This window comes from Bactrocera dorsalis, chromosome 4 (genome assembly GCF_023373825.1).
Source record: "Bactrocera dorsalis isolate Fly_Bdor chromosome 4, ASM2337382v1, whole genome shotgun sequence".
NCBI lineage: Eukaryota > Metazoa > Arthropoda > Insecta > Diptera > Tephritidae > Bactrocera > Bactrocera dorsalis.
The window spans coordinates 4,953,300-4,974,100 of NC_064306.1; the positions used below are offsets into that span (position 1 = coordinate 4,953,300).

Consider the following 20,801-nt stretch of genomic DNA (forward strand, 5'->3'; position numbering starts at 1 on the left):
TGCTAATGGATTTCAAATTTCAAACTTTTACTGTCATTTTAAAATAAAAAGTATTAAATAGTATTTTCCGTTTTCTGAATAAGTCCGAACTTACATAATATATTTGAAAATATAACTGCTGTTTTTTGAAAAATAGAAAAATGTTAAAGATTTTTTTTTTGCCATAAATCTGAAATCGCAACATATTTTAAAACATTTTATTTTTTAATATTTTTAAATATTATTTGCAGAATACCTCGTTAGCGAATTGTCCGGCAAGAACGAGAGCACCATCACAGAGATACTTGAAAATATTTCCGATTATTGTGACAAAAAAGTGACGAACTATACAGCGGATGAATTTGAGCCACCTTATACATGGACATTTTATCATTCGTTTTTCTTCGCCTTCACTGTCTGCTCAACCGTCGGTTATGGCAATATATATCCCACCACTTTAGCGGGACGGTTGATTATGATATTTTACTCGATCATCGGCATACCGGTTAATGGTATACTTTTTGCGGGCTTAGGTGACTATTTTGGCAAAACGGTAAATTAATAGAAATACTTTTGTAAAAATATAATTTAAATTTGTATTTATTTGTATATTTGCAGTTCGAATTAATTTATCGCCGTTATAAAAAGTTCAAATTGTCACGCGATAAACATTATGTGCCACCACAATTGGGTCTACTCACCGCCATACTGATCGCCTTGATACCGGGTATCGGTATTTTTATACTGTTACCGGCGCTTGTGTTTACATATTTCGAGAAATGGTCTTACTCCATTTCGATTTATTTCGCTTATGTGACCACAACAACTATTGGTTTCGGCGACTTTGTGCCCACTTTTGGACCAGATCAGGTGAGCTTAGTGATTTTTTTATAAAAAAAAACTTAATTTTAATAAAACGTTGAAACGTTTACAATTTTCTCTTTCCGTTTCAGCCACGCGAGTTCGGTGCCTGGTTTGTAGTTTATGAGATATTCGTCATAATGTGGTTCATATTCGCTTTGGGTTACTTAGTCATGATTATGGGCTTCATAACACGGTAATTATTTAATATTTTTATTTATATTTTTATGTTTAAAAATAAATATTTGTGTGGGGATCTGTGTGTGTGCTTCGTGTTATTGTCAACCTAATCGAATTTGCAAAAAACGTCTTATTAATGCTTTACTTTTTGTTTTTGCTAACATTTTTATTATAAATTTATGTATGCATGCTTTTAAAGTTTTATATTTTTCCGTAACTAAAGTATTTATTTAAATATTAAATTTTCAAATTATAATTTCCAACAATTTTATTAAATTTAGCGGAAAATATTGTAAAATTTGGTGGTAGTTTATAATATATTTTTATTAACGCGCTTATTTATACATATTTTCAAAAGCCGCAAAGCTTCAGCTAACACTATTTAATGCTCCCTAAGGTTATATGCTTTTTTGACAAATTTCATGGCAACTATAAAAGGTGACAGATTAATTAAAAAAGTAGTTAAATATAAAAGTAAAAATTCATACCTCTTGGCAGGCTCCTTTAGCTTTTTTTTTTATGAAAAAGGTCTATGGTTTCTTAAATTGTATACTCTCTAAGTTATTCAGTGTCTTAGCACTTTTCACATATTATCAATTCACATCACGTCACACCATATTACACGACTGTGCACTGTTTGAAGCGAGTGGTTTCTTATATAGCCGATTAGGCCCTCGATGTTATAACACAATCACCTTACATCGCAAGATATCACCTCGTATGGCGTCATTTCAAACTGCCTGCAGGCAGCTATCACAGTTTCATATAGACTGAGGCCTAAAAACTGCTGCCGTAGTAATCGCAACACATCATGTGATACACGTCACATCATACGGTGACACATTATATGAATCATTACTCACTATATGATATCACGTCACGTCTCATGTTTTTACATCATATGATGTCATATGAGACTGCCTGCAGCAGCTACCAGCCAGAGACTGCCTCCACTCCAATTACTAGCGATCATGTGTTGTCACGTCGCAACGTTAAGTAACACATCAAATGACGCTATTTCGGCCTGCCTTATATAGGCCTAGCAGAGAGGCTGCTGCCATAACAATCACTTCCGTTCTTCTGATCACTTTATACCGATTATATGATAAAGATCACAGCTTTTAGTTGCTCGTCATATGATGCTATTTGAGACCGCCCGCAGCCAGCAAGCACAGTTTCTTATGTAGCTCCAAGACTGGAAGTCTTAGCCATCTCAATACATCATATAATATTCATATTATCTGAGCTTCTATGAAAGTACATATATATATATGTATATATTTTATAAAAGGGGTTTGGTAATTTCACTTTGATTACTGTTTATTAAAACTAACATATTTAATTTTATCGAAAAATTATTTTACTATTTATTGGGGTTTTTTAACAAATATGTTGGGTGTTTTTAAATAAATAATTAGTTTTCATTCATGTAATTTTGTATAATTATCACCCAAAATTGCATGTTTTTATGAATGAAATGTATATAACTAATATTTATATTCTCATCGTTAACACATTAAAAGTTTCATACTGGTTTCAAATAACTAATTTCACATAAAACATTTTTAATTTTTTTTATTATAATCTTTGAACAAATTTGCACCCTACATTCATTTTCAAAATCGTTTACAGTGGTTTACAAAGTAAGAAACTAAGACGTTTAGAACAGCAACTATCTACGAATATAAAAACAACACAAAATCGCATATGGAGCGGTGTTACAAAAGATGTCGGACATTTACGAAGGATTTTGAATGAGCTGTATATACTGCGAGTGAAGGTAACGAAAATTCTTTGAATTTAACAAAGAAAATTTATTTTTTATGTATGCTAGTATAATACTTTAACTGGGATATAAACAAATTAATCTATTTAGACGATAAAAGTATAACGCAACTAATTTTAAAATGCTAAAGCAAATACTTAATAGAACTTTGGCGTGTCTACAAATTACATTTTTCAATATCTATTGGCTTAAATCTTGATATGAGCGATTAGCAGTCGCTCTTTCAATTGTTCGCAGTTCATTTTTCATGGTTAACAAACATAATTAGTGGCAGTCGTTAGAAAAATTGATTTAAATTACTGCTCAAACTTATTTTTAACACTTCATTTTGGAAAGTCGCCGCATAAGTTTCTAAATTTTGTATAAAATAATGCTCAACACTGTTCATTGAATGCATAATTTTAAAATCCTGTGTATTTTTCTGTTACTGTTTTGTTTATGATACATAGCCAGATGTTCACACTATCAAACTTTATTACGACTATTTAGCAATATCGATAACTAGTTATTTACACAATATATTAATATAATATTAATATTATTGAAAATATTTCCTTAAAAAATAATAATTGAAAGTAAAATGTAATTCATTTATTTTTTTTTACTAAAATGCCGCCAGATGTTTTAAATAATGATAAGCTGGTAAGATTGTTGAAAAGAACTGGAAATTTATACGTAAATAGTAACGTCGATGTTTAGTACTTATTTATTTATTTTTCATTATTCTACTCTAATAACTTTGTAATTTTTTCTATGCAATATTCTTGGGTTATTTGCACATGAAATAAATCTAATCCCTTCAAGTAGAATATATAAAAAAGTGAATTGGCATCACTTTAACAAATAACACATAATTAATAACGGGTTTAAAATTTTAACCTCAAAATAATTGAACAATTTTGTTGTTTCTGCAACTTTTAAAAGTGTTATCTGTGTGTACCACAATTACTAAGCGGGTTAAACATGGTCAACAGCAAACAAAGTAATTTAAGAAAAGTTTTATTTTTTTTTAATTCTTTATAGTTATTTTACTAAAGTTATCTATAATATTGGACGCAAGAAATTTGCTGTAAGTATGTATTTGAAATTAATAACAAACATAATTAAAAGCAGAACAATTAAAAAAAAAAATAGAATGTAAAAAAAACTTGAAAATTTTTATGTTTTTTTATGTGCAGATAACGCAAAAATTACCTAAATAAATGATTTAGTAATATTACTTTTTATAACATTTCTTTCGTTTTCATACAATTTATTTATTTTATTTTCTTTCCGTTCAACCAGCCGGTCTATACCGAGCCGGATCCAACACTGCAGCTGCACCGTTCGAACTCTGCACCCGAGCTCACCATGTATCGCGAGGATGCGCCACCTGAATTCCCGCGCAAGCGCGCATTCTCTGAAACATATGACGTCATCGAAGCGCGTGGTGCTCTCGCGCCCATACACGCTTCTTCCGATACTGCCCTTGATAAACTGGATAAACAGAAATCCTTCCAGGACGCAGATGCTTTTCTGCAAACTACCGAACTGTTGGCCAAAGTGGTTGGTGCGTTGGGCGCTGTCCGCGTGCCACCCCCCGAGGAGGATGAATTCAGCATGTATGGTGGTTATCATGGACTGTCTGATTCGCAAATATTGGCTAGTGAGTGGTCGTATCCGAGTATTCATGAGGCACCTAAGCCGCGTGGACGCGCCAACTCCGATTACAACTTCGAGCCACCATGGCGCCAACGTCGTCCCACTGCATTGCCAACGGAATGGACATGGAGCGGTGATAATGAGCGCATACAGGAGGCGATCAACAATCGTTACAAGGAGGGTGATAGTCGTGATTTATATCGTTCAAGTTTCGGTTTACCGCCACGCGAATATGTTGTGAATATGGAGGAGGATGAGCCACCAAAGCCGCGTGTGAAGAAGTTCTCAATGCCCGATGGTTTGCGTAAACTGTTCCCGTCGAAGAAGCGTCCTTCTCAAGAGCGCATAACTGCCGCTGAGGCTGGTACGGATGTTTCGATGCCAAATGGCGCACGCCGCTTTTCGATTATGAGTGTGCCAGAGTCGGCGCGTCGCGCACCACCGCTTGACTATTACAGCACAGTAGCAGCTGATGCGAATGCGCCTTACTATGGCAATGGCAAACCTTCAGGTTTACCTGGCGCACCTAGCAGTTATCCTTCGGACGGCAGTTTGACGTCGAAACAGCCATCGGGTGGGCTTAATGGTTTGGCAGCTGGTGCACGTCGTGGCAGTAATGCTGCTGTTGGTGGTGGTCCACGCAAAAGACGCGAATCCATATTTACGCAGAAACCCGCCGCAGGCGTCAGGCGTGGAAGTCTGTTTCCCACTTCAAATGCGGCTGGACTTACACAACGACGTGGCAGTCTTTTTACGTCTGGTATGCAGCCAAACACAGGCACGCCGTCTCGTCGTGGCAGTCTTTTCCCCACTGGCGGTCGTGGTGCAGCTGATCGTCGTCCTAGTCTCTTCTCGGTTGCCTCAGAGGAGGAACGCGAGGTGTTGGAAAATACAACAATTGCTGACTTGATACGCGCTTTAGAGGTGATGCATACGCAAACTGTAATGGAGGAAGCCGCCGACAGCCCGCCAGTAATAACCCATAGCGATATGGGTGGCATCTTTGGTGGCAGTAATAAACAACGTAAAATGGGTAATGCTGGCATGGACTTACCAGACGTGCCACCATTATTCTCACTCTTCAGTAATGACAATAAACGCGCTATGAATAACGCCGCTGCCAATCGTTTATATGCACGACGCTCCACAGTCGTTGGCGCCTTGCCCACCTCGTTCAATGCGCCCACAGGCTCAACAACAACGCTTGCGGCGTCGGGTCCAACTAGCATGCTGACGCGCCGCCGCAAGTCATCAGCAGTGCAACAAATACCCGAACCGCCTCCAAGTTATAGTGAACGTGATACGAATGTGTCGTCAACAACTAACAGTACTACTACGCCTAGTAACAAATTCAAACGTCGCTTCAGTGTGCGACCTACAGCGCTACAAATACCGCCGGGTAAGGCGCCACCACCGGGTGCAAATATGAATATCGCATTAGCTTCACAAAATATAGTACCAGCAGCGCCAACATTACCATCAGCATCTACGCAAAGCGTCTTGCAGCGTCGTCTCTCGTTACGTCCATCGCCCCTAGCGCGCGAGCTCAACATTTCAACATCTACTTCGTCGGCGAGCAGTTCAAGTGATCCCAGTCCGACCAGCCCGACGGGCAGCGGTGGCACCGTGACGAGTACTACTCGCTTGCTACCCTCAACTTCCATTGCTACACCGGCTGTTGGCGCAGCCACACGTCCGCCTACAACTGGCAGCACACATTCGCCACTCTCGCGAATCGTGCAGATCGCACAAGCGCAAAGAAAGAGCAGTATGCAGGAGGGATTCCCGCTGGAGCGTACACAAAAGCCGGATGATGTGTAGAGGTCGGCAGTAGCAAAAATTCAAGTTTATTTAAGTATTTTCAAAGTGCCTAAAAATAGTTTAATGTTAATAATAACACCACTCATGGGTTGTGTACTGACAGCTAAAGCAAAGACATAAGCGCAATAACGGTATGCCATAAGTTTGCCACAGTTTATTTGAAATAACTGACACTATTAGTATTATTTGTTACAATCGTAAATTATGCATAAAGACAATGATATTTTCAAACATTCCTCAATCGCTATAAAAGTGAAAATATAGATCATTGAACCTTTAGTTTTAGTGGTAAAAAATTAAATTTAACACAGCTGTCCTATAATCCCAGACACAACAACCGCCTAAGTGTCAATCCCCAAAATTGCCAAAAACAAATTATTGTGATAAGTTTAGTATTAGCCGAGAAAGTAGCTATTAGTTTCGATAATTGACAATTAATTATTACACACACAAACTAAAAATTGTTTCATAAAAATCATATTATTTATTGTTTATTCATTTATTTACACACCAACATAATGGTGCGTACATACTTATTCTATGAACACATCAAATGCGAACGAATGTACACGTTTTCAACCTTCCTCCTATAAGTAGGGAGTTTTTTAATAAATATTGTGTGTATGTATGTATAGAGCGCATATGAACAAAAAATGTTACCAAATAAAGATGCTATAAAATGACAAAAATATTTTATTGTTTTTTTTTTTTATTCTTTATAATTTTTTTTATAATATATTTATGTGACGAAATAATTTAAGTTTTTTTAATTTTTTAATTTTATTTTATTTTAATTTTCATTTTATATTTCCTTTTATTTGAATTTGGAAAACGAATGTTTAATAAACGAATACGGAAATGGCTAACACTGCGTGCACTTGGAAGCACTGCCACTTAAAATTCCTCTAAATCTTACTGTCAAAGAATCATTTATTTGTTTAAAACACGGTAGCTCTGTCGCTCAGCTGTTGTTTGGCACAGTACAAACTGTCAATTCATTCATAAATTTTGTGCTAATTTCTTGTTGGCGACGTCAATGCGGGTGTTCATTGTACTTATACATTTTGGTATACAGACAAAGCAATTGGAAAATTGCAGAGAAAAAACATTATTTTAGTGAAAAATTGTTTAAAAATGCATAAATATAAATACTAGCTGGTGGTTTTGCTAACAGTGCAAGTTTTGTGTGGGGCAGTGCGAAGTGCTGGACTTAACGACATTGGTTTTGTGGTTTGCCTGCTCCAGTAAAGCGTGTGTGGCTTTGTGTGTGCGTGCTTGCTTGCAAATTGCGTGGGCGTTAACTATTAGTTTAATTGCAATAATATAGTATAACTGCGTTTTTAATTTACACGCTTGACACTTTTTCACTCTGTACAAGTGCGTAAAAAGCTATCAAAATAAGCCAACGAAAGCGATTCTACGCCTGTAACTCGTTAATGCTGAAGGCTTTGCTCGGCTCAGAGTCTACAGATTCAACCGAAGACGCAGGCGGTGGCAGCGGTGGCAACGCCAGCGGTAGCGGTAGCGGCAGCAGTGGCGGAGGTAGTGGTGGTGTTGCAGGTGGCGGCGGCGGAGGCGGTGGTGGTGGGGGTAGCGTCAGTCTAGCATCGAGTTCTATTTCAAGCAGCTTGAGCGCTGTATGTGGCAGTGTCATTGGCACGAGTGGCAATTGCAATCAAACGACTTGTGCTGGCAGTGTAGGTGGCGCTAATAGCGGCTTTGTCTGCAGTCTCTCCTCCAGTGGTTACTGCAACGTCTGCCTGGCGGGTCTGGAAAAGTGTCATAGCAACACGGGCAGTCGTAAGAGTCGCAAAAGTTTTTCATCGCGCAGCAAAATGTCGCATTCCAATTCGAGTTCAATGCGTGGCAGTAGCGGCAGCAGTTGTCGCAGTAGTGGCGCAGTCTGCATGTACGATGTCGGTAGCTGCAAGTCAATATCACCGGGCAGTTATAGCTTGAACGCATTGAATGTAGACTTTAGTTCCTACACAGCCACACATCAGTGGTCGAAAATGCTCGAGTGCGCCGAGTTTGTGGGCGCCAAGTGAGTGTTAACTCAGTTTTTATTGTTTGTTTTTACTAATTGCTTTGTTATTGCAGGCGCAGCAAACACACCGTTGTGGCGTATAAGGATGCAATGTTTGTGTTCGGCGGTGACAATGGCAAAACGATGCTGAACGACTTGATACGTTTTGGTGTGAAAGACAAATCGTGGGGACGTGCTTGTGCTACCGGCGTGGCGCCGGCGCCGCGCTATCACCACTCCGCCGTGGTCTACGGCAGTTCGATGTTCATCTTTGGCGGCTACACCGGCGATATACATTCGAACTCGAATTTAACGAATAAAAATGATTTGTTCGAGTATAAGTTTCAGACGGCCATGTGGGTGGAGTGGAAATTTACAGGACGGTGCGTACCAAAAACAAAAGCAAAAAATGTAGTGTGATATATTTTTTATTGTTTTGCATGATTTTAGTGTGCCAGTACCACGCTCTGCGCATGGCGCTGCTGTCTACGATAATAAGATGTGGATATATGCCGGTTATGACGGTAATGCGCGTCTGAATGACATGTGGACGCTCAATTTATTGGTGAGTTTTATTATTAATTTAAATACAAGTATTAATAAATAATTATATTTTTTTATGCAGGGCGAAAACCACCAATGGGAAGAGGTGGAGCAAAAGGGTGAACGTCCGCCAACTTGCTGTAATTTTCCTGTCGCCGTTGCGCGCGACTGCATGTATGTCTTCTCCGGCCAAAGTGGTCTACAGATCACCAACTCGCTCTTCGAATTCCACTTTAAAACCAAAACGTATGTAAATTTTTATGTAAATAACTGTAAATTTATTCACAATACCTCTCCCCCAGTTGGCGTCGTATCTCCAACGAATCAGTGCTACGTGGCGCCGCTTCAGCACCACCATCACGCCGTTACGGGCACACTATGGTGCATCACGATCGCTTTTTATACGTTTTCGGTGGCTCGGCGGACTCCACCTTACCCAACGATCTGCACTGTTACGACTTGGACTCGCAAGTGTGGTCGGTCATAACGCCCGAACCGAACTCGGATGTGCCTTCGGGTCGTGTATTCCATGCAAGCGCTGTTATCGGCGATGCTATGTACATTTTCGGCGGCACTGTTGATAATAGCGTACGTCGCGGCGATACATATCGCTTTCAATTCTCCAGCTATCCCAAGTGTACTCTACGCGACGATTACGGCAAATTCTTTCACGATAAACAATTCTGCGATATACAATTTATAGTTGGTGCTGAGGAGATCAAAATTTTAGCGCATATCGCTTTTGTGGCGGCGCGTTCGAAACATTTGCGCACGAAAATCTTAGCGGCGCGCGAAGCGCGTCAACAGCAGATGGAAAAGGTGTTCGGACCAGCGATGGATATACGTAGCGCTTTGGTGGGTAGCGGCGGGGCAGATCGCGCACCCATGCTGGAGGTGCGTTTGGCGCAAGCGTCACCGGAGGCATTCGAAATCATCCTGAACTACATATATACGGATAGAATCGATCTGAAGGAGTCGTATAGCAAAAATATAATAATTTTGATAACCGATATATACCAGTTGGCGGGTAGATTTCTAATGCCGCGCTTGGCGCAGGGTTGCATACAGTATTTGGATTTCAAAATCAACAAGCAGAATGTGCTGGAGGCGTTGTACAATGCGGATAAGAACAAGTGGGTTTAGTTATATTATATTTTTTATTTTGACTTACACATAACCTCAAATTATGCGTTATAGAATACAAATCATCAAGGATCACTGCATGCAATTCATAATAAAGGATGAAAATTACGCAGACGTCGTGCTGTCGAGCGAATTCGGTGATCTAGACAAAGCGCTGATCGTGGAAATTGTGCGCAGGCGCCTAAATCCGGGTAAAATTGTTATGGAAAATAATTTCGAAAAGAGTGAAGGTAATATCATTTTTTAATTTGAGTATAAAAATATCTTAAATTTTAATCTGCCTGCTTAGGCACCACACTGGAGAGCGACATGGCGGTCTTTCTGGAGTCCGCCGGTAAAGAATTTTGCGATATAAATCTCATACTCGATGGCCAAGCCATACCCGCGCACAAGTCCATACTCTCCGCACGCTGCACCTACTTCCAAGGCATGTTTCGTTCATTTATGCCACCCGATAATACAGTGAATGTAAGTATACGCTGTTTTACAGTTAACTCTCCACCACTCGCTACCTTCTTTTTGTCCACTAGATACAAATCGGTGAAATTTCACCCTCACAAGAAGCTTTCCAGTCGCTGCTGCGCTACATTTACTATGGCGAAACGAAAATGCCACCACAAGATGCTTTGTATCTGTTTCAAGCGCCCTGCTTTTACGGCTTGTCCAACAATCGCTTAGCCGCCTTCTGTAAATATTCGCTCGAGCATAATATAACGTATGAGAATGTCCTGCAGACACTGGAAGCCTCGGACATAACGAAAATTTACGATATCAAAGATTACGCCTTGCGTTTGATAGTGAAGGATTTTACGAAAGTGGCGCGTTTGCCGAAGATCGGCGCACTGTCACGTGAACTGCTACTGGAGATTATACGCGCGGTAGCCGATTCGCAAGGCGAGTTTCTGACACGCATCAGTCTCAATACTGATATCTGAAATTTGGTACTGCTATGGCCGGCATTGCAGCTGCTTTTGGCTTGGCTGCAAATAGTCGGTGTACGTGGCGGTATGGCGGAGGGGCTGGACGGCGCAAATGGTAGTGCTAGTGCTGTGTGTGATGACTGTGAGTGCGCGTGTGAATGTGAGTGCGAGTGCGAATGCGAGCAGGAGTGATGCGCGTTGTTGGCCAACGACAAAAATGTACTAACAACAACGACAAATACGAAACTAGCACACACTAGCAAGTAAAGCCGTAAATGTATAATTTTTTTTTTTATAAATTTTATGCAACGTTTTGCACTTATTGCACATTAGCGCCGCTATTTGGTGTAAATGCAGGCGATAGTTATGCAAAAAAGCAAACGAAAATCTAAGAAACGAAATCGGTGGCCAAATTGCTTCTAAAAATAGTATTCATCATTATTTACGCCCCCTCCCGCTCACTGTATGCATATACGTTTATGCACTTATAGTTAAAAAAAATAAATGTTTAAAAACATTTGCATTTTTAAGATATCTAAATATGTTTATCTTAAAATAATGTTCCATAATGTGATATAAAAATTTTTAAAGTTAAACCGCGAAATTTTTTGAAAACTCTAGTTTTAAATCTAAGCAGTTGTAGCAATATTATTATACTATTTTTATCTTCTTTTTAATTATTTATATGTTTTACCTTCGAAAAATGTATATTTCGTGTATTATTTATTTCCTTTTTGTATTTTTAAATTGTTTATATAAATTTTTTAATTTTGGTGTTTTATATTTATTTATTTTATAATTATTATTTTTTATATTTTTTTTAATTTTTTAGGTATTTAATTATATTTATTTTTTTTTTACTTAAATTTTTAGTTTTTTAAATTCTTTTTAACATTTTTCATATGTATGTATGTATATTTAATTTTTATTATTATTTTTTGTAATTTTTGTATACAGACATTCGTACATACGTACATACATATGTACATATGTATGTACATATATTGTTACATATTTTAACTTTTTGTTTTTAATACTTTTTATATGTTTGTTTATTTTTTTTAATTTCGTTTCATATTTTTTTTTATAATTTTTTTATATTTATATTTATTTTTTTATTAAGTTAATTAATATAACTATTTATTTTTTTATCAATGCATATGCAAAATTATTTCTCTCCACTGTTGTTCCTCATTTTTGGAAGTTAAATTTGGCAAAATTCTCCAATATTTATTAATGAATATACGAATTTTATTATATATTTATATAAAATAATTAACGAAATATATATGTATGTACTTATAAGTGTATGTTTATTTATAAAACAATATGCAAAATGTCTGCTGCAAAGCAACAATCTTGTTAAGTAACAGTTATTGTATGGCAAAGCAAGCAAAATTGTTGCTGCGTATTTATGTAGCACTAGCAAAATAATGAAATTCAATAAAAATATATTTAAAAATTTATAAAATTGAAAAATAACTTTATTCATAGTTAAATTGCCATTAATTAAAAATGATAATTGAGCATAATTGATGTTGACTATATAAAATAAATTATTGACATAAAAAAACTAAAAAATTGAATTTTGCAAAAGTACAAAAAAAAAAATTTGGAAAATTACAAAAAAAAATTAATTTTTTACAAAACAATTTAATTTTTCAAAATTCCAAAAAAATAAATAAATTATAACAATAAACATATAAATTCGGAAATTAATTTAAATTGAAAGTTAAAAGCACGAACTAAGCTCCCCCAGTCAGAAAACAATTTACTCATTTACGCTAACAAATAACATCAAATTAATATCCAAACCTTTAAACTATTAATTTCAGCTGTGCGCCATCTTTTATACTTATTCCACTAAAATACATGCATACTTAGAACTATTTCAAAGTTAAGTTAATAATACTTAAATGCTTACGAAAGTATTGAAAATTGGAGGCTAATTAAATGCTGCGGCACTGTATGTATGTATGTATGTATTTATGTTGATGTAGATGATCGCTCGCATATGCTAATGTAACTGTTGTTTATAGCAACACCGCCGTCACTCCATCGGCTCTTCCATAATGTCCACTGCACGCGTTCTATTCTCCAATTCCATCAGCTCTACTGACCGTTGCAACATCTCCATTTGTTCACGCATATGCGCCTGTTTGTCTTTCAATGTGCCCGTTATAGGGCGTATGCTGCGGGCGGTGCGCTGTATCTCATTAACTGCCTCAAGCAGCTCCATCAGTTTTACTTCACCCGCATCGTTAGATTCGTTTTGTGCAGTAACGCTTTGTTCAAAGTCGCAAAGGTCTTTATAGATTACATCCAGACGCGTGTTAATGTGATCGGTCTGTGAAGAAGTATAAAAAAACAATGTACCAGGTACAAATCAATAACATTTCTACGGTTGTGGCCGCTTACCCAATCCTCTAGGGACATATTACTGGAGTTGTGCGACATGCCGCTATTGTCTTTAGACATCTTTGCTATTTGTTGCCTGCACAAACTTATAGGAACTGTTGCTACGACGCTTCTTTTGAATTAAGAAGTCAGAACAATAAGTTTTATCCGCTTAATAAAATTAACAAAAAATTTTGTGCCGTACGTTTGCAAATTTTGAACCAAATTACAGCTGCTCAAGATAATCAGCTGTTAACTGCGCTATTGCCACCTACTGTTACATGGCAAATGCAAGTTTAGACTTGTTACGCTAGGTGTCACTGCACAGTAACAACAATTGTCATATTTTTGGCGGATGTTATTAGTGTAATTGCGGGTTTTAAAGCGTTCGGCTGCGTGTGTTCATAAAGTGAATTATTTTAGTGAAAAAAGTGTTTTATAGTAAAGTTTTCATAGTTTAAAGTGTTGATTAATGTAATTTAAGTGTTTTTCTATGTGTGTAGTGTATAATATTGAATGTGTAAAGTCTGCAATTAGTTTTCTGTGCATTTTAAAAATTGCATTTCGTCGGTTTTGCAAGTGTGTGCATTTTTGTAATAGAATCGCGTCGGTTATACACTCAACTCGGTCGGTCCTCCATTTGCAATGATATTGTAAATTAAACGCTAAAGCTTTCAGCCATTTCCAATTTATGCAAACACAAGGTGAGTGGGATTTTTCAATTAACATTTCGCATATCGTAATTATTACAAACATTTTTCTTTGCATGTTTTCTTGTAGACAGTTTGAAAAAACTGTGGTGGGTGATTTTATCGTTGGTTTTGCATATGCGTGCGCCTTAGTAATAGAATCGCTTCGTTATACGTTCCACTTGTTCCGGTGCCGGTCTTCCGTTTTCAATAATATTGCAAACTAATCGCTGCAGCTTTCAGCCGTTTCCAGTTTAGTGGTGCGCACACACAAGGTGAGTGGGACTTTTCAATTGACATTTTGTATACAGTAATTATTATAAAAATTTTTCTTTGCACATATACGTAGTTTGAAAAAATTTATGTTGTAAATTATTGCTTCCGGCAGCAATGATGGGTAAATTAAGCCGCTACTGTAGATGTTTCCACCAGAGCAGTTTGCTATAAATATTTTAGAATTTAGCAATACCAAAAGGGTTAAATTATTTACAACTGACTCTTATATATTTTAATCGTTTGTGAAAAGCTATTTTAAAATTAATTTCGTCCATTACATTTACTAGGTGTGTACTAAATTTTAAATTTAAAATATCATTAACTGCTTTATCAGCTTCACACAGTCCACACGTATGTAATTGCTAGGTTCGTGATGTGCAGGTGTAATTGCTTCCTCATAAGAAATATTCACCAAACGAATTCCTGTAGTGTTAAGATATTGTTGGACTCTGGAATGCACGAAATTATAAATCATGTAACGTTTAGTTATAGCAGCTACCCCTTCCTATGTATAAAGCACATTCCTCGCAAAGTGCTGCTGTTGGGTTTAGACATGTTATTATGTCGTCAAACTGTTTAATAACACTTGTTTTCCATTCAGCTTCGCATTATTTTAAATAAACATGACATCGCGGCGCGACAGTCAGTGAAGCACTGGCCAGGCACGGTGCCTGCGTTTCTTTTATAGCGCCAGCTTCCCGCGAAATCACCATGTGACTGTTAGATTACATCACATCGCGGCGCGACAGTCAGCGAAGCACTTGCCAGGCACGGTGCCTGCGTTTCTTTTATAGTGCCAACTGGTAGCCAGCTTCCCGCGAAATCACCATGTGACTGTTAAACTACATGACATCGCGGCGCGACAGTCAGCGAAGCACTGGCCAGGAACGGTGCCTGCGTTTCTTTTATAGCGCCAACTGGCAGCCAGCTTCGCGCGAAATCACCATGTGACTGTTAAACTACATGACATCGCGGCGCGACAGTCAGCGAAGCACTGGCCAGGCACTGTGCTTGCGTTTCTTTTATAGCGCCAACTGGCAGCTAGCTTCTCGCGAAATCACCATGTGACTGCTAAACTACATGCCATCGCGGCGGGACAGTCAGTGAAGTACTGACCAGGCGCGGTGCCTGCGTTTGTTTTATAATGCCAACTGGCAGCCAGCTTCCCGCGAAATCACCTCGCGACTGTTAAACTACATGACATCGCGGCGCGACAGTCAGCGAAGCACTGGCCAGTCACGGTGCCTGCGTTTCTTTTATAGCGCCAACTGGCAGCCAGCTTCTCGCGAAATCACTATGTGACTGTTAAACTACATGACATCGCGGCGCGACAGTCAGCGAAGCACTGGCCAGGCACGGTGCCTGCGTTTCAATTATAACGCCAACTGACAGCCAGCTTCCCGCGAAATCACCATGTGACTGTTAGATTACATCACATCGCGGCGCGACAGTCAGCGAAGCACTTGCCAGGCACGGTGCCTGCGTTTCTTTTATAGTGCCAACTGGTAGCCAGCTTGCCGCGAAATCACCATGTGACTGTTAAACTACATGACATCGCGGCGCGACAGTGACCTAAGCACTGGCCAGGCACGGTGCGTGCGTTTCTTTTATAGCGCTAGCTTCTCGCGAAATCACCTCGCCACTGTTAAACTACATGACATCGCGGCGCGACAGTCAGTGAAGCACTGGCCAGGCACGGTGCCTGCGTTTCTTTTATAGTGCCAACTGGTAGCCAGCTTCCCGCGAAATCACCATGTGACTGTTAAACTACATGACATCGCGGCGCGACAGTCAGCGAAGCACTGGCCAGGCACGGTGCCTGCGTTTCTTTTATAGCGCCAACTGGCAGCCAGCTTCTCGCGAAATCACCATGTGACTGTTAAACTACATGACATCGCGGCGCGACAGTCAGCGAAGCACTGGCCAGGCACGGTGCCTGCGTTTCTTTTATAGCGCCAACTGGCAGCCAGCTTCTCGCGAAATCACCATGTGACTGCTAAACTACATGACATCGCGGCGCGACAGTCAGCGAAGCACTGGCCAGCCACGGTGCCAGCGTTTCTTTTATAGCGCCAACTGGCAGCTAGCTTCTCGCGAAATCACCATGTGACTGCTAAACTACATGCCATCGCGGCGGGACAGTGACCTAAGCACTGGCCAGGCACCGTGCCTGCGTTTCTTTTATAGTGCCAACTGGCAGCCAGCTTCTCGCGAAATCACTATGTGACTGTTAAACTACATGACATCGCGGCGCGACAGTCAGCGAAGCACTGCCCAGGCAGCGTGCCTGCGTTTCTTTTATAGTGCCAACTGGCAGCCAGCTTCCCGCGAAATCACCATGTGACTGTTAAACTACATGACATCGCGGCGCGACAGTCAGCGAAGCACTGGCCAGGCACGGTGCCTGCGTTTCTTTTATAGCGCCAGCTTCCCGCGAAATCACCTCGCCACTGTTAAACTACATGACATCGCGGCGCGACAGTCAGTGAAGCACTGGCCAGGCACGGTGCCTGACTTTCTTTTATAGCGCCAACTGGCAGCCAGCTTCCCGCGAAATCACCATGTGACTAAACTACATGACATCGCGGCGCGACAGTCAGCGAAGCACTGGCCGGGCACCGTGCCTGCGTTTCTTTTATAGCGACAACTGGCAGCCAGCTTCCCGCGAAATCACCATGTGACTAAACTACATGACATCGCGGCGCGACAGTCAGCGAAACACTGGCCAGTCATGATGCCTGCGTTTCTTTTATACCGCCAATTGGCAGCCAGCTTCCCGCGAAATCACCATGTGACTGTTAAATCACATCACATCGCGGCGCGACAGTCAGCGTAGCACTGGCCAAGCACGGTGCCTGCGTTTCTTTTATAGTGCCAACTGGAAGCCAGCTTCCAGCGAAATCACCATTTGACTGTTAGACTACATGACATTGCGGCGCGACAGCCAGCGAAGCACTGGCCAGGCACGGTGCCTGGGTTTCTTTTATAGCGCTAGCTTCTCGCGAAATCACCTCGCCACTGTTAGACTACATGACATTGCGGCGCGACAGCCAGCGAAGCACTGGCCAGGCACGGTGCCTGGGTTTCTTTTATAGCGCTAACTGACAGCCAGCATCCCGCGAAATCACCATGTGACTGTTAAACTACATGACTTCGCGGCGCGACAGTCAGCGTAGCACTGGCCAGGCACGATGCCTGCGTTTCTTTTATAGCGCCAACTGGCAGCCAGCTTCCCGCAAAATCACCATGTGACTGTTAAACTACATTACATCGCGGCGCGACAGCCAGCGAAGCACTGGCCAGGCACGGTGCCTGCGTTTCTTTTATATTGCCAACTGGCAGCCAGCTTCCCGCGAAATCACCAGGTGACTGTTACACTACATGACCTCGCGGCGCGACAGACAGCGACGCACTGGCCATGCACGGGGCCTGCGTTTATTTTCTATTGCCAACTGGCAGCCAGCTTCCCGCGAAATCACCATGTGACTGTTAAACTACATGCCATCGCGGCGGGACAGTGACCTAAGCACTGGCCAGGCACCGTGCCTGCGTTTCTTTTATAGCGCCAACTGGCAGCTAGCTTCTCGCGAAATCACCATGTGACTGTTAAACTACATTACATCGCGGCGCGACAGTCAGCGAAGCACTGGCCAGGCAGAGTGCCTGCGTTTCTTTTATAGCGCCAACTGGCAGCCAGCTTCTCGCGAAATCACCATGTGACTGTTAGACTACATGACATCGCGGCGCGACAGTGACCTAAGCACTGGCCAGGCACCGTGCCTGCGTTTCTTTTATAGCGCCAACTGGCAGCTAGCTTCTCGCGAAATTACCATGTGACTGTTAAAATACATGACATCGCGGCGCGACAGTCACATAAGCACTGGCCGGGCACGGTGCTGTCGCAGCGGCAGAAAACGTTCTCCAACAATTTTAAGGAGTGCTACCGAGTTAACAGTTGTTTGTCGAGTATAAAATTTACAAAAGCGCGGTCTTCATTGAAACGGTTAATAAAAAGACAAAAAGGGTTCTTCTTTTTTCAGAGTTCCTGTCTCAAATTCTGTAATAGTTTTTGTTTTTTTTGAAATAAGTTTCAAGATGATTTTAGCTTCAATTCATTACATTTTATGTGAAATCGTTTAGATTCCTGGCTTCTTAACCCTTAAAGTAACTGAAAGTAAAATAAAACTTCTTCCTCATCTTCCTTTAGTAGTGTTAGTTATGGTTGCCGCATAATATTCGTGTCTGTCTTAAATAGCTCATCTAAAACTTTTCAATTTACCGAATGCTTATTCGCTTCCCAGCAGCTTCAAATACGTTGTCTACTTTCTACGCATATGTCTTATTAGAATTTTATGCCTGCGAGCGTTTAACCAGCCAAGCAATCCATCAGATAACGTTTAATACCAATAATTTCCGTTTGCACTATTTCTTTTTAATATCCGCTTCGCTTGGCGTTTACGACCGACCAGCTCCCGTTGTTTTTATAAGCACAAACGCAGACCGCTGACCAACCCCTCACCACGCTGTCATGTTATTTAGTAAGTTCCGTTATGCAGTGTGGTGTGAGGGTCACGAATTGACCTTTTTCCGCCCTCACTCACATATCAATTTCATGCCAATGTTGCACTACATAAATTTTATAAACTCTATTTCAGCGTAGCCGCCATGCGTCTAAGGAAAAATAATGCATTGATAACGAAAAGTGGAAAAAAGCATGTGAAAGATGTCCGAAAAGAAAGAATTATTATGCTTATTAAAGGGCACATTTGTTGTTGGCGCAAATTTAAAAGCATTCATAGGTACATATGTTTATAAAAGCAGCACTAAATTGGCTATCTTCTGGGAGATGGCGGTTGGAGATGTAGGCGGGTTGAGGTGGAAAGTGTGTTCTGTTATTCTTATTCTTTTATATTTTTCTTTGGGTCTAGAAAAAACGTCCAAATTGTTGACCCTTTTCATTAATTTAAAAGAACTTCCCATCCAATTATTTCGGTCTGGCAGCAAGATTATGCTTTTGAAGATTGTTTACTTAAGATAAGCTTTCCCTAATATCTCCAGCTCCTGAAAAGTTAAAGGTGACAAATTTGCTTTATTTCAGTTATTTATTTTCTTCTAAGCTAGCTTAAAATAAGGAAATTGGTTGGTGTTGTAGGTATGAATATAACAGGGCTCTCACGTCAGTCTTTGAGAACATCTCGTTGGCTGACTTTCTATATTATTAAAGCACTACTTTTCGATTCCGATTTCCAAGGTCGTGTAAGCTTTGTGCTTGTAATGGAAGTTTAAGGCAAAATTGTCTAAAGTTGAAAGAGGTTTCACACCTTTTTGACTTTTTCCTACCTTTTGCACTTCTTTAAAAATAACAATGATTGCTTAATCTTTTGAGCAGCAAATGCTTGTATTTTTGATGAGAGCCGTCTAGAGACCAGCTGCTGCCGATTGCAAATACTTTTTCATTTTTTGTGATATTTCCAGTAGTAATACTCAAAATTACAGGAAGGTATGGTTTGGCCGTCGAACACATATTTTCAGGGGCTCATTTTAGCTTTTCTAAACAATTCTTCATTTGAATGGGGTGAAAGCTAAACAATATGCCGTAATAATTCCGAAATTTCATGAGGTCCAGATCAAGTTTCCTCTCTTTTGGTTTTCAATAAAATATCTTTCGCCATCTAGTTTACTCCAAGTAGCTTCTCTTCCATATTTTGCGAGTTTTTGCAGGAATTTGGCTCTAGAATTGAAAAATGTTCTTTAAGAAGACTCTTATTTGGTCCTCGAGTCCTCTAAGTCTAAAATGGATAAGTAGAAAATCAGTGAATTGCACGAATTGGCACACTTATAAAGAAAACTGTTGATCAAGTGGTTTGACCTACTTTAGTTTGTCGAAGCTGGCTGACTAACTACTTTGTATAAGAAATATTGTTACCAGGGAAGAGGAACTTGCTTTGACGACTGTTTGAATAGCAACTAAAATGAAGAAATGTGCTCTGAGATTTCGCTGCATTAAACTGTCCTCTTACGCAATATATTCTATCAGCCTAAATATATCTATATAAGTAATTAGAGTTAAGGATCTTTCAACAGTTTACGAAACCATACTTCTCTCTTTCCTTTAACCTTCACACGGCACAAATTGGTCACAACAGTTTTCCAATTACATTTAATACTGTGCTCATTTCTTCATGTTCACCACATTTGAAACCCCAAATAGTATTTAACTGTAAACGGCAATTTACTGCTTTGTGTCTCTGTCATTATGTGATATCTACATTTAATTGATTTGTTTACAGCCTCTAGTCAGAGGAATGTCAGTGCGTCAGACGCACTTTGTGAGCTTAACACAATTTTAGTTTGATTACTCTAAGAATTTGCTTAGCAACCCAACCGAAGCCATAGAAACAAAGCCGACAGGGTTCCACGAATTACCAAGCAAATAGCAGAACAATAGATGGAAAGCAAATATTTGTTGACTTATTGTACAAAAGTTAATAGTTGCTGTTAGTGAAGGCATATTTGCATTTAATATTGGTCCTAAGTAG

The 20,801-nt window shown here is 39.8% G+C and overlaps 4 protein-coding genes across 6 annotated transcripts in view; 3 read left to right on the forward strand and 1 right to left on the reverse strand.

The window, feature by feature from the left end:
- LOC105232080 (open rectifier potassium channel protein 1) overlaps window positions 1–6,959 on the forward strand; it is a 30,993-nt gene extending 24,034 nt beyond the window's left edge. For all 3 annotated transcript variants that reach the window (XM_029552746.2, XM_011213681.4, XM_029552744.2), the window contains 5 exons: window positions 231–532; window positions 598–849; window positions 933–1,036; window positions 2,653–2,800; window positions 4,091–6,959. In XM_029552746.2, the coding sequence (XP_029408606.2) occupies window positions 455–532; window positions 598–849; window positions 933–1,036; window positions 2,653–2,800; window positions 4,091–6,268 (2,760 nt within the window). In that variant the 5' untranslated portion in view covers window positions 231–454 and the 3' untranslated portion in view covers window positions 6,269–6,959. The remainder of the gene's footprint in view (window positions 1–230; window positions 533–597; window positions 850–932; window positions 1,037–2,652; window positions 2,801–4,090) is intronic.
- Window positions 6,960–7,256: 297 nt separating this feature from the next.
- LOC105231553 (leucine-zipper-like transcriptional regulator 1 homolog) lies at window positions 7,257–11,638 on the forward strand. The gene is made up of 8 exons (XM_011213682.4): window positions 7,257–8,312; window positions 8,369–8,677; window positions 8,745–8,859; window positions 8,920–9,083; window positions 9,140–9,970; window positions 10,035–10,210; window positions 10,270–10,448; window positions 10,511–11,638. The coding sequence occupies exons 1-8, from the start codon at window positions 7,705–7,707 to the stop codon at window positions 10,913–10,915; spliced, it is 2,787 nt and encodes a 928-aa protein (XP_011211984.2). The 5' UTR covers window positions 7,257–7,704; the 3' UTR covers window positions 10,916–11,638.
- A 264-nt stretch (window positions 11,639–11,902) lies between these two features.
- LOC105232083 (uncharacterized) lies at window positions 11,903–13,559 on the reverse strand. Its single transcript, XM_011213683.4, has 2 exons — window positions 13,319–13,559; window positions 11,903–13,247 (listed from the first exon to the last, which is right to left on the reverse strand). Exons 1-2 carry the CDS (start codon window positions 13,376–13,378, stop codon window positions 12,951–12,953), a joined length of 357 nt encoding a protein of 118 aa, XP_011211985.2. The 5' UTR covers window positions 13,379–13,559; the 3' UTR covers window positions 11,903–12,950.
- Window positions 13,560–13,691: 132 nt separating this feature from the next.
- The window catches only part of LOC105232084 (uncharacterized protein CG43867), a 327,570-nt gene continuing 320,460 nt past the window's right edge, over window positions 13,692–20,801 (forward strand). The window contains exons 1-2 of the mRNA XM_049456460.1: window positions 13,692–14,001; window positions 14,078–14,261. The gene's annotated coding sequence lies outside the window, so the exon portion shown is untranslated. The remainder of the gene's footprint in view (window positions 14,002–14,077; window positions 14,262–20,801) is intronic.